At 44.0% G+C, this 14332-nt stretch overlaps 1 protein-coding gene across 1 annotated transcript; it reads right to left on the bottom strand.

The window, feature by feature from the left end:
* Positions 1–9947: 9947 nt before the first annotated feature.
* On the bottom strand, positions 9948–13642 carry tob1a (transducer of ERBB2, 1a). Its single transcript, XM_080856876.1, has 2 exons — positions 13429–13642; positions 9948–12120 (listed from the first exon to the last, which is right to left on the bottom strand). Exon 2 carries the CDS (start codon positions 11890–11892, stop codon positions 10876–10878), a length of 1017 nt encoding a protein of 338 aa, XP_080713002.1. The 5' UTR covers positions 11893–12120; positions 13429–13642; the 3' UTR covers positions 9948–10875.
* Positions 13643–14332: the final 690 nt, after the last annotated feature.

The raw sequence follows: 14332 nt of genomic DNA, 5'->3' as shown, positions 1-14332 counted from the left end.
TGTCCCAGTCAAAGACACTCTCCAACTCGCCTCTCCACTGCAGAGTCAGAGCTCTCACACTCACACACACACATACTCACACACACACACACACACACACACACACAACCACACACGCACATGCATACACACACACACACACACACACAACCACAACCACACACGCACACACACACACACAACCACACACGCTCACGCAGACACACAAACACACACACAAGCACACACACACACACACACACACACGGCCTCCCTTATTTCACCTCTGCCAGCAGAGAATTCATCAATGCTCAATCTCCCTCCACAGCAAAGGCTAAGTCTTCTCTTTTCATTCTCGTGGAAGACCATGCTGGCCGAGAGGTCCAGAGCTGCTGTTATAAGTCCTGGCCTACTTCTGTGCTCTGTCACGAACTCTACTCTCTGCTCTTACTTCTGTAACAATTTGGTATTCAGTTCCTCGTTCCTCCTGCCTGGACGTGTTGCTTGGATATTATTTTCCTCTGCTGGAGGGAGATTTCATTTCTCAGGAGTTTAGTTTTTTTTGTTCAGTTTGTATTCTTTTTTACCTCAGATATCACGTAGCTTTTTTAACAGAAATAGATACAAATGAGGAGAGGGGTGTGTTTGGAACTCTGATAGGAAACACACCTTTATGTAATCAACACTGTGTGAGATCTCAAACAGCTTCAAACCCTAAACATATTTACTGATAGAGCAATAAACACTCACTGGTGGGGGAGGAGCAACTCCTTTTCTCCCTGTAAAGTGTGAAAGTGGTTTAGGGGCAGAAAGTAGTTCAGAATTGAGGTTTGGCGCTCCTCCTCCTCCTCCTCTGGCTCTCTCCCTCTCTTTCTCCCCTGGTCGGGCTGTGTAGGCTGTGTTAACTCCCTCCCTTGCTCCCTCCCAGTCGGAGCTGGCAGGCCCCGATGCTGACGTTGGCAGCGGTGGCGCAGCGGGGGGAGCAGGGCCCTAAATCACATGCACTCTTAATGAAAAACCCACCAGCGCTCAGGATGACCACACGGTGCAATCTCTCTCCTCCACGCTCACTCACTCACTCGACGGCTCTCACTCGCAAACACAGAGGGATGCGTATACACAGACACACACAAACTCGCACAGATACACACATATACACAAACACACATACTCACACACACACACTCTCTCTCACACATGCATGCACATTCACTAGGCCATTAACACACACTCAACAACTCACAAATAATTTCCCCCTCAGCCATCTAAAATAACCCCTACCTTCAAGCACACAAACATTCACACCAACACAGATCCAAACCCGTGCACGGCTAGAGTTGTGACGCACACAGTAAGTCACTCAGGCACACAGACACACGTAAACATAGACAAACACTCAGATGTTAACACACGCAGACGGCCAACAGTAGCACCTCTCTGTTATGGCAGAGGGAACCCAGGCGTGTGCCTCAGTTTTGGCAGAGAGAGAGGCGGGGCAAGAAAGCCGCATCTTTGATTTGTTGAGTGTGCTGTGTGGTTCTGAGCAGATGCTGTCATGCACACTACTATAATGCAGTCGGGGTTTGCCTGGGCCACCAGCATGGCAGGAAACACAAAAACACAATAACCACTGGCACGACTATCATCGCCGTGAACTGGTGCAGTGCAGCAGGCCCAGAGGCTGTCAGGGGCCCATAAGGGACACAGATGATTTTATTGCCTTACTGCTGTTGGTGGGCACTCTTATGCAACGACCATGTCAGACAGTCTTCTAAGTAACCATTCGACAATATTACTTAAATGACTTGCTATATGTGATCGCTATATATCCCACCTTCCCACTTCATGTATAACACTTTGGTTTTGAGTCATGGCATATTGTCATGTTTTTTATTTGTCCTGGTTCCATGCTCCAAAACAGCATGTTCTATTCAAAATAAATATTATTTCTACCCCCACCACTTATTTCATTTGGTTGCTTTCTTCTCCATTGTTACTAAGGAAGAAGTGCTTGCTGGGAAATGCTAGTTTGTTTTTCCAATGACCTTGTTCCCTGTCATTTGTGATAACCTTGATGTTGTGACGTCAAACTTTTCTCAATGGTTCAACCTTTTAGCAAGAAGCAAGTGTTTTCCGGCAAATGGACGATAAGTTGGCAGCATAAATAATGCTAAATAAAGCAATCCAGAGCCAGAAATGAGGACTTGAGCAAGGTTATTAAAGACTGTGCTGAGCAGAAGACCCACAAGATAAACTCCTATTGGATGAGTACATGTTTCTGTTTGTTATGGAGTGGGCTCAGGGATTATATGCTGTACTGCTATACTAATGTAATTGTTACCTCTCATATGTTGGATAATGCCCACCTACTGTAATCCCTGTCTGTGATAATTTATGGCCACTGTGCCAGTGATGATGAATGTGTGATCAGGTGCCGTCATCCATTCATTCATTCTCTGTAGGCTGTGATTAGACAGCGATTAGATTAACTGGTGGCATGATTTCAGCATGTGCTTTTCGAAAAAGCAAATGATTTTTGTGTGGTATGGCACAATTTCAACATTAAATTGTGTGTGATGTGATGAATGATTTTTCTGGATGGTTCTTTCAATGGTTGTTGAATATTGATTTTGCACATTCACTTTCACGTCACACAGTGAAAAGCAATGCCTCTTGTGTTTCTGTGCTATTTGTTCTATGTTTATCAACATACTGTGTAAACGACCTTACGTGTGGATTTGTGCGTGTAGACTAGCCAAAACTGTTTTGGATGTTTGATATCTAATTAGGCAGTGGTGGATGAAGCCCAAGGCAGACTTAGATTACCGTTGATAAATTTGGAGCCTTTGATCATCCGCCGCTGGTTTGCAGGATTGGGGTTGCATAGTGATCCTCTCCATGGTGACACAGCAATTGTCTGCTGTGCAATTGTCTGGAGTGGTTGTGTGTGTGTGTGTGTGTGTCCTTGTGTGTGTGAGCAAGGGTGGGTGCCAAGGAAAAATATTTGCACTGGGTCCAATCACACTTACAAGATTCACTAACAAACACAAACATACACATACACAAACAGAAACACACACACACACACACACACACACACACACGCACACAGACACACGCACACAGACACTCACACACATGCACACACATGCACACACATGCACACACACACACACACACACACACACACACACACACACACACACACACACACACACACACACACACACACACACACACAACCACCTCAATGAAGAGCTGTTCCATATACACATAAAAAAAACAAAGGAAAAAGTCCAGGATTGTGGAACCTCTTTCCAGTGTTTTTTTTTAATATAAGCTCTTCATAGGGCTTTTCAGCTGTGCTTTTCTCTGCCCGCCGTCACAGAGGAGCTTCCGTACCCTCCCCAACCTCCTTCTCACACCACTCTGGAGGGTAGCCTGAGAAATATATAACCCCACTGCAGGGAGCGAGGGAGGGAGTCTGTAGCATAGACATATATAGATCTACAGAGGGGGAAATAAGTATTTGACCCCCTGCCGTTTTTGCAAGTTTGGCTACTTGCTAAGAAATGCGTGATCTAGAATTGTAATGGTAGGTCTATTTTAACAGTGAGAGACAGAATATCAACAAAAACATACTTAAATACTTATTGTCCGCGATCAATTGCAAATCAATTCATAACTTTTATAAAATGCAGTTTTCTGGATGTTTTTGTTAATATTCTGCCTCTCACTGTTAAAATAGACCTACCATTACAATTATAGATCACACTTTTCATTACAAGTGGGCAAACTTGCGAAATCGGCAGGGGGTTAAATTACTTATTGTCCCCACTGTATACTGTATATATACATACTGTATATACTGTATATCTTTATATGTCTATGGTCTGTAGGTTAGGGTTTGTGTGAGACGCCTCTGATCAGCCAGTCCTCTGGTACTTGACCCTCTTCCTCGTCCTGAGAGAGATCAGTCATGATGGGAGTCCCACAGGAGGACACTGGTAAGATGGTGGGTGTTCTAAAAGACCCGTACTGCCTGTTGGACCACGTGAAGGACTCATGAGAATTGGACTTATGATGAATAGAATAGACAAAAGCTTATTGTAAACATACAAGAAAAGTTTGTTTACATTTGTACATTTTTATTTGTACCAAAATATTGTACTCTGTAAATATCATACACAGACATAATTGAATTCATGTTAAAATGCTCATTATACATATACATCCTATGCAGAGCACCAATATAACCTAAAAGTAAAGAGAAAAGAGTAAACACATGACAAACAGATATCAGACTATCCGCCCTAAAAAATATCATTTTTATCATTTCAGGAAATAATGTATTATTTGATTTAGTTCCCCTATTTCCTGCTGCCCTGGTGCTGCTGCACTGCACTGCTCAGAGTCAGTGAGAGCAGACATCATGTGCGGAGCCAGAGTCAGTGAGAGCAGACAAAATGCGTGGAGCCAGAGGCAGTGATGACAGAGAAACTCTGCATGATGCCCTTCACATGAAGGCACAGACTCTATGAGGTTGTTTCTTTTTTCTTTTGTGAAAAGAACTTTCTGTGAGTGTCAAACGATTCAGTGGCACTTTTTTATTTGCCTCATATTTTTTGAATGGCTTTGTCTCCATCCTTCACACACATTCTCATTCTCTCTAGAGTTTGTGAATAGCCTCCCAGTACAAAACAGCCCCTCTACCCTTCTGTGAGTTAAAAAAGCCATATTTTCCTTTCCCTGCAAACCTGACAGTTAACAGTGAGACACAAGTGCAATCCCCTCTGATGTAGTTACGCAATGCCACCCACCCGCAGTTACACAGCGGCTTCGCTTGCTTGGCCTACCACTCCTACTCAAATCTGCTCCAGGAGAGGCCAGAGGCTCCCTCTGTCTCTTTCTCATCTCACACACTCAACACGGCCCAGTGCTCAAGCCAAACTGGGCTCCAAACACGTGGAATACCTCCAGACATGGAGAGCCATGTGGTGAACCCACACCTGACACCCCACAGGAAGCTGGAGTTTTATTACAGTGAGCTATGCTAAGGGAATACAGCTGGCTAGCTATATATTAGCATATGTGGGAACGCTGACTTGTTTTAGTATTGAAGGTGTATTTGTTGTGATCAATCTAGCTCAAACTCCTGATTGATTTTACAGAGGTGCCAATAGGCTGGCTGACTTGGCTGCAATATGACTGGAGGGCTTAACAGAGAGGAGCAGATTGTCCCCACTAGGATACTGCTGCTCTTGCTTTATTGCCAGTGTTGCCACCACAGCCATCAATACTATACAATCTACCACACATTACATCAGAGGTGTTTTGGTGTTGTTTCTTACCCACAACCTAATACTAGTACAAGTGTTACTATATGGCTAAACTTACAAGCTTACTGAACTTGGTAGTTTGTTTTAGCAGTGACAAATAAAAAAGTTTCCACATACATATTGAACATTCGTTTATCATTGTCAGAACAAATGTTTTACTCCATAACTTTTAAACTCAACAAAACAGATGTTGTGGGTTCCTGAAGCTCTGGTATCCTGTGGAACGATATGTTGCTTATAACACTGTATGTCCTAAAGCATTTGTAACAATTAATAATTAGGGTCGTATAAGCAAAAAAAAAATTGTTGCCAGCTCCAGGTCTTAAGTCAACAAGTGCACCTTCATCCCCCACCGTGCTTTTTTCACAAGTAAACTTGAAATTCTGCAGAGCCATGTGGTTGTGGGATGGGCTCTCTAGCCAGGTCAAACAGAGAAAATGGCCTAATATTGCAGTGCTCAATCCCCTTCTCTTCATCAAAGTTGTTTTTCAGTCATGTAAATCATTGTGAGTAAATGGGTGAGACTCTTAGCCATGGGTGGGTAGGGCCGATTGGAGCGGTGGGCGGTGAGAGTATCTCAGTGTTTAGAGATTTAGTATACGTATATCAACTTTAAGTATATTGCATTGTGATGCCCGCACCAATGTTTTTGTTTTCCACATCATTACCATGACAGTAAACACCTCAGTGTTGGGCGGACAGCCTCTTCACTGGAGTTACTAAGTGGAGGCTTGAAACACTGTTTTGTGCTCTATGCAAATGTTTAACAGTGAGTCATCCGACACCTGACTTGCGTAGGATTCTGGGTATTCAAACCACCTTCGCTCACTCGCTGGCTTATTACAGTGAAGGCCCTGGGGGAGAGAGAGCGGACACCTCTGACCAACCTCTGACCAACCTACTCCCCCCCTCCCCCACTCTTTTGAATTATTGAAATCGCCTCATATGGGATTCACAGTAATTTCTTTCTTTCTGCTTACCTCAGGTTTTTGATGTAATATCTCTGTCTCACAGAGGTACAAGCCGCATTATGAATCTTCTCTGGTTTGAAATAGACGCAGGGCAGGGGTGGAGTAGTGAAGGTGAGGTGGGTGGGGATGAGAGACTGGGGTGTCCTCACAGCCAGCCTGTCAGGAGTGAGGCAGAGATGGAGATCTGTTTTTAAACCAGTGAGGCTGAAATTCCACAGTGATGAGACTGGCTGATGTTATGAAGCTGAGAATCAGAAATCTGAAAGGCGAAAAAAAAAAAACACAACAAAACGTTTCAGACAAACTCACCATTGTCATGTGGAAGGGGGCTCTCCCAACCCGCAGGCATTTCCACCGCCTTGTCTAATCATGTTCCAGCAGAAAAGCTGGTCCATGAAAATCACAACACCTTGTCAAGCATCTCTAAATCCTGAAATGTTTTAACAGAGAAGGCTGAATAAATCACAAGCGTCAGGCTGTTTAAATCATAAGCATCAGGCCAAAGTGGTAACGCTTTATCAAAAGAAAGTCTATGAGGCCTGGCCATCTCTATTCTCTGCATTAGCTCATGTGGCATTAGCAGGAGATAAGCAGAACTGGACACTGTTTGAAAGAGGCCGAGGCCTGTGTTCATCAAGCAGCAGGCTGACCTGAATGATTTGGGATCAGGCCTTTGATGACCATACCCAAATAATTGACCCAGCTGAGAGCTGTTACCAGTTGAACTCATCTATTCTAAGGACAGCAAGCAGCGCTCACAAATGACAAATGATATTGAACATCATCATAACAGAGCCTGAAATGTCAGAGTATATCTTCAAAGGCAATCAATTCCTTAGGTTAAAAAAATCCAGATCAATTCAAACACTCCTTTCTATAACCTACTTAGCTGCAAAACATCAAGACTTTTCATCTCCAAGGACACCTCGCTGCCTGTCAGAGGCTCCAGAAGCGGTTGCTATGGTGCTGGCAGGAGAACTCGCCATGAAAAACAAGTGAGCTTCGACCTCATCTCTCGTGCCGCGGCCTCACTGCTGTTCTCCTGGCGGCTGGCGGGCGACTGTGACGTGGCATCCGCTGACTCACCCAGTGGGATGCAGGAGCGATGATGATGGGGCTCTCGTGAAGAGAGCTGGCAGTGCCCACTGCCGACTTGTGTTGTTGCCTAGCGATGGTGGTGTGTGTGTGTGTGTGTGTGAGGGCTGTGATGGTCCTATGAGGAGGTGGGGGGTGGGTGCTTGGGAGCAGAAGAGATTCAGGGGGCCCAGCTCTGGGGAGGGCCCTATAATATGCTTCTGTTCTGAGATAGAGGTCAGGCTAGAGAGACTTACATTTCTTAGTCCAATCCCTTGTCTGGGTACCCCCCCCCCCCCCTCCCACCCCTGCTGTGTGCTGTGCTGTGCTGTGCTGTGCTGTGCTGTGCTGTGCTGTGCTGAAGCCAGCCTGCTCTGTGGGGGGGGGGGGGGCGGTGATGGATGAGATGGTGCATGCATCAGGCTGGTCCTGATATGGCGACACACGACAACCCACAGCCCTTACCCCAAAAATATAAGCAAACCCCACAATATCAATAATCAACAGAGAGAGAGAGAGAAGGACAGACAGAGAGAGAAGGACAGAGAGGCATGTTTGCTCTGGGTTTGTCCCACTGGTAAGGAGTGGAGGAGGGGAGTCTGGAGCCAACTTACAATAAGAACATTGCAGCTCCTCACCTCTGTCGCCCTGTTTTGGCAAGGTTCCAGCTCTGTGTGTGTGTGTGTGTGTGTGTGTGTGTGTGTGCACATGTGTGTGAGAGAGAGTTAAAAAGAGATAAGGGAAGAATACAAAGCAACCATGAATAATGGTAGTAGCTTGAACAGTATGTCCCCTTACTGTTTCCAAAACACAGTCTATCCTGACTAACACAGAGAAAGAGTCCTTCCTTAAACATGCCGTTTCTGTTGTGTGCTGGTTTGACCTAACTGCTGCATACCTCAGGCCAATCATAACAGTACACAGTGCATTTTACCTGCACAGCTTTGCCCTTGAATGTCTGGGCTCAGGTGACCGTAGTGTGACACCTCAGTATGACCATAGTGTTCACTAATAAACCATGCTAAAATAGTATATAAAAAGGACATAAACAAATGGACACATTCAGAAGTAAAAACATGCTTTCATGTCTCTTGACGCTTGAGGAACAACCATGTGTCTCTCTGTACATTGCACTGTAACGTCACACCATCACATGGCACATTGCCCACATAGAGGGCTTAAATCTTGTTGTGGCATGAGGTATAGGATCTGTGTTGAGCACCCTTTTAAGGACATCTCGCTGGATCTCAGCTCTCATTTCCTTTTGCAAATGGAGATGAGGCCCCAGCAACAGAGATGTCCGGCCAGTTCATAAAACATGCAGACTGCAGTGATGATGATGAAGATTAATGAAATAAAGACATTTCACAGGCACAGAAATTGGCCGTTAAAAATAGTCCTTTGCACCACAGGACTGACACTGTGCAGCTTGTCCTGCAAATGACATTGCTGACGCCAACAGTTTGATGGTGTCTGATTGCCTTGTACTGTATGAGTGTTCCTTGTTTAGTGCTAAAACATGCCATTTTCCCTCTTGAATAGAGGCTTTTAGCTGTGTCTAATTAGGGGAGTGGGTGGGTTGGTGGTGGGCACTTTACTTGGCACAGACACCATGTATTGGGAGGCTAAGTAAATGCCTTCGTGGGTTAACTCATCTGTGAAGTCATTTCTCCCCAGTTTTCATTGTTCAATCAACTTAACCAGAGGCTAAAAATAGCCTGCTTGGAAAGCCATTAAACACTTTTGCCGAGATGCTTGACATTTGCATAACACCTTGTCTGCTCATTTAAGCAGCCAGCTCCACCTGTTTTCACAGCCGAGGGGGAGAAAGGGCCCTGAGGGCTGTATCACTTCAATGAGACCGTGCGCAGTGTCACCCCACCCTGCTCGCCATTCCTCCTCCTCCCCCAACCAGGCTCAGCACACTCATCAAATCCCAGGCCTCGCTGCAACATCCCAACTGAAACCAGAACTGCTCGAGTGAATCCACAACAGATTAGGCAGTAGCGAACAGCGTTAATCCCTGAAAGACATCCCCATGACCATTTGCTCCGGCATCCCAAGGCTGAACCTTCGACAAGGACACCTCTGCCATTAGCCAGAGACAAATGGGCCCTACCAGTCACAATACGCCAATCCAGACCAGGCATTCACTTGCAACAGGGTTTCCACACCCCCTTGTATCAACTTGAGTGCATAACTATCGTTGGGGGGACACACTCCATCAAAATAAGTGGTTAACATCTGAAATAATGGCAGAGTTATTGCTCAGCATGTTTTCCCCTCTATGCAGAGTTTCTTGGAAAACAAACAAAAAAAAGGTGGTGTACAGAATTACCACACCAGGGTCCCTGTAATCATTTGTGAAAACTAAATGGAGCCTGATGCACCAGTTCCAATTACTGGGCTTTCTTCCATTAGACAGCATTTTGTATATTATTCACCACATCACAGAACTTTCGCTTTAAAAAGATATTGTTGAAGAAAAGAAGCTCGTCACTGGAGAAAGGTGTAGAGCATCTGCTATTACGCTCAACACCATTCAAGTGGCAATGTAGAAAATAAAAAGATTAAGACAAGAATATATTTTCAAGCATTTTAATACAAACTTAATAAACGATCAGTCCCTCTTAACATGTAAGACACTGACTCCAAATACTTTGTTATACCGTTTGTTTTTATCAAGTATTGCACAATGTAGGTACAAAATTAATATACGATTACATTTTGTCCATAATATAGCAAAAATCTTTAAACTCTTAAACAGAAAATACAACTCTTATGTTTTCTTCTTTTTTTTTCAAAAAAGCAAATATTCTTTAAATTTTTCACCACTATGGAATATTCTGTACACAATCTTCGATGTTTCTAAAGATGGATTCATTTTACAATTTCAATAAAAAAAGAGATAACGTAAAGCTGAGGCAGCCATCACAGATCACTGGAGTAGTAAAAAGATATAAATGCAATACCATGTCGTAGAAACAATATATACTCTGATATTTTACAAACTCTGTACTAAATTAAATTATACAATTAGAAAAAAGACCAGGAAATCCCACTTATTGATGCCAATCTTTTGACAAAAAAAATTGGCTGTCCAGCTATGTCTTAAATACTGTAAGAGGCCATGACAAGTTTTTTTTTTCTTCTTTATAGAGATACCGTAAAACAGTCCATAAAAATAATTTTGTGCTTGGTTGGCAAAAGAAAGAAATAAAAAAATGCATTGAGTTTAGGTAACCAAGCTTGAACATGTTGTACTACAAGCTTTTCATCGTAAAAAAAAAATAAAAAAAACAAAAACAGAGAAAATAAACTCAAGGGGGCAAAAGTTAATCACCCTTGGGCTCATGCGCTTGGACTGGTACACTGGGACTTTACAGTTGACATGTAGCTTTATCCATTTTTTCCTCATTTTTGTTTCTCTTTTTTTCTTCCCCAAATGTGCGTTTTCCCCTCACATTTCTGGTCGTTCACTTTCCCCCCCCCCCCCCCCCCATTTAATTTTCCTAGTTGGCCATGACTGGCTGGAATTGCTGGTTAGAATACTGCATGTTGTTCAAGCTGAAATTCAAGCCATCCATGAGGGACTTCTCGTTGAGGCCCCCGTAGGCCGCGAAAACGTCAAAGGCATTGTTGTATGGGAGAGGACCCAGGCTGAGGGAGCCGTCCCCAGAGAACACTGCGCTTGGGCTACCCTGGCCCTGCAGGCTGGGGAACACAAACTCCTTGGCGTTGGGGGAGAGGGCGGAGGGCTTGGGCTGCTGCTGCTGCTGTTGCTGCGGCGCACCCAGGCCGAGGCCGTAGAGCGAGTGCATGGACGTGGAAATGGCTTTCTGCTTCAGCAGGTTGTTCACATTCAGGCCCAGGTTGGTGGGAGAGGTGCGGGCCACCTTGCCGGTGCCAGTGCCGCCGGCACCGCCGTTGCGGCCACTGCTCTTCATTTTGGTGGAGCCGAACTTGGTGGCGGCAAAGGTGGCAGTGGTGAAGGTTAAAGGCTGGGTGGAGCGTGGCATGAAGGTGGGGCTGACCGAGGCCGACTGGCCAAAGGGAGGGGAGGGGGAGCTGGACGTAGGAGAGGCCCCAGATGGAGGCTCGCTGATGGGCATGAAGACCTGCGCCTCAGGGTTAAAACTGTTCTTGATCTCCTTGTCCAGCTCCAGCCCGTTGTCATTGCTATCGTCCACGTAGAGCACCTTCACAGGACCCTTCTCCCCGATCTGATAGGACACCTCGAAAGGGTCGATCCACACACTGAGGTCCTGAGGCAGGTTGTTGCGGACATCCTCGATGTCCAACCCGCTCTCTTTGGCAGCTTGCTCCACCACAGGGTCCACCTTCTCTCCGACGTGTATGCATCGGAAACCGGACCCTTTGTATGGCTTGTCTGGATACCAGTGTCCCTCGTACTTCTGTTTCAACTGACGCTCAAGCTCCTCGCCGAAGATGTTCACGCGTCGTCGTGGCAGCTTGTTGTACAAATAAGAAATTATAAAGTTGAGTGCTACTTGGATTTCAAGCTGCATAGCTGCTGAATTACCCAAGTGCAAATGATTCTTTTCCTTGGAAAAAATAAGTACTTCCGTTGATTTTGAGGTTGGCACGTCAGCAGTATTGTTAAAGCCTCCCAAGGCTGCACAGTCTCCTGAATCCAGGCAGCGTAACCAAAAGGGAAACAAAAACTTTGCAAAATTTCAAAACAAAGTGCTGATTGCAGAGGAAATGTCTTCGTTCACAGATTAGTGATTCTGGCCCTTTAAGAGAGAGAGAGCAAAAGTAAATTAGTAATGTTAGAGGTGCCTTCCAACATGAATGATGGGTCCTAAATCTAGCCACAAGAATAAACGCATTTCAATGCAATTAAGTCTACTCTTGCTTTGCAATACATGTGGAGAAAACACCTTTTGGTCAAACCAGTCCTTTTTCTCACGCTAGAAATTGCTGAGAAGTTTGAATGAACTCGCATTTCAAAAAGCAGGTGATCAACTGGATAACACTAGAAAAGTGCAAAAATCTGATAGCGTCCTGTCATCTAATGCGTAAAAAGGATGTCACCTGCTCGAAAACCATGTAGCTAACGTTAACCACCTCAACCTGATCGTCTACAAAAAAACAAAGATATAGATAAGGCTACAGATTGCAGTGATCGATGTTTAGCTTCGATGTTCAAGGTACAAATGTTTATTTTACACAAATAATAGACGCAACATTCATGTTTGGTTTTGTTAAGTAGATATTTTTAAAGACCATAGGAGGTCTGTATGCGGTCCATCGTCTGAGGCAGGCAGCAGAGACTCGCAGAGCTGATCTCGTATTACATAATAAATACCCTACCTCACTGTAGACCCTTACCATGTCTAACCTATTCAAAGTGGTGACACTATACGGACTTTTTTTTCCCGATCGAATGAAGTTAGAGGTTAACAAGGTAGAAACTGCATACGAACAAACATGATAGACGTATAAACTCGTTTTAACCAACTAATCTAATTGAGTTATTTAGGCTATGAAATCGATCTGGCCAAATTGTTTGTATGCCTGCACCGACTTGGGTGTAACTAAGACACAAATACATTTTATTCCTACGAAGAACCAGCACCAATCCAATTGATTCCCAACAGTAAAAAACTGACAAAGGCAAACGTGCAGAATAGCCTACCTACGACAGATGATTTAAACGTTTAAATTCAAGAAGGCTTCACTTCCAATTCAGCGATTTAAGATAGTCTATTACAATGACTGCTTAGGACTTGCTGTTATAATACCGAACAACAACTTTGGTTCTTAACCGTTTTGCATCCTAGGTAGCTCAAACCTACATCACAGGCATTACATGCAAGACATATCGTTAGAAATATTTTTCACGGTTACCCCTCCCTATTATAATATAACAACGACTGACGCAGCAGATTGGCTGGGCTTTAATACGGCAAGACGATTAACGATTGGAACTATTGAGTTTCTTACCAAAATGGTGATAGTTACTGCCTGCAGTAATCAAGTTTCAGACCTCAGCATTTCACTACGCTAATAAATACAAACAAATAGTTTGAAATACTTACTTTCACGATAAAAAAAATATTCTCAGTAGTTCTAAAGTACCGTTAGTGCAAATAAGAAAGAGTGGATATAAATATTTCTTCACATATAGCATATAAAATATTCCAGTAAGTGTAGCTGTCTGTAGGCAAGATTATCTTGCTATAGTTTCGTTATTAAGCGATTTTTACGTTTTCACCTTTCGACAGGCTAGGTCTCACTTCTCTACACCTGGCTGTTTTTACAACTTCAGTCTGAACCATAGATTTCATCCTGTATTTATAGGTTTCCTCCGCCACGGACACGAGGTAGGCGGTGATGCGGTTTCAGAGGTCAAAACAATACGAAGGCAGCATCTGAGTCAGCTATTGGTGTTTTAAATTAAATAAACCCGCCCATGTGCCAACGACTTGCACGTCCATTGGTCTTTAGGCACTGTCTGTCAGTGGCACACGTTTTTATGGAACGAAGTCACGCCTATGTACAGAACATTTGCGTCACATATTACCTAGTTCCACCACCATGTCTCTCAAAACAGAATCACTACTGGAGACCCGTCGTTTAATTTAATTCTTGCTATATCAGGCCATTTGAATCTAATTGGTTTGTTGTCTGTTCCAAACAGACTGTTCGTGCGTAACTCCGATTCAAAGCATATTATTTTAAACTACTCAACTCTCCACACTGTCATTGATCTATTCATAGATCTGGCAACGTTAGACTTAGGTTTCGCTGCATTCAACGTAGGGGCTGCTTATAAACTGGACACAGTCATACTTTAGTTTTATTCAATTTGACTGTCCATAGCCTAGGGTAGGCCTACTTGCAACAAGAACATTTGTGACGCTTCTAATCGACGAACCCTTATATAAAGGCGTTAGCGTTACATCGTGCTGTTCAAAGCAACCAAACATGCTTGCATTCAGA

Source organism: Sprattus sprattus, assembly GCF_963457725.1.
Source record: "Sprattus sprattus genome assembly, chromosome: 18".
NCBI lineage: Eukaryota > Metazoa > Chordata > Actinopteri > Clupeiformes > Clupeidae > Sprattus > Sprattus sprattus.
The sequence above is the reverse complement of the archived record's forward strand: the minus strand, read 5'-3'. Positions and strand labels throughout refer to the sequence as shown.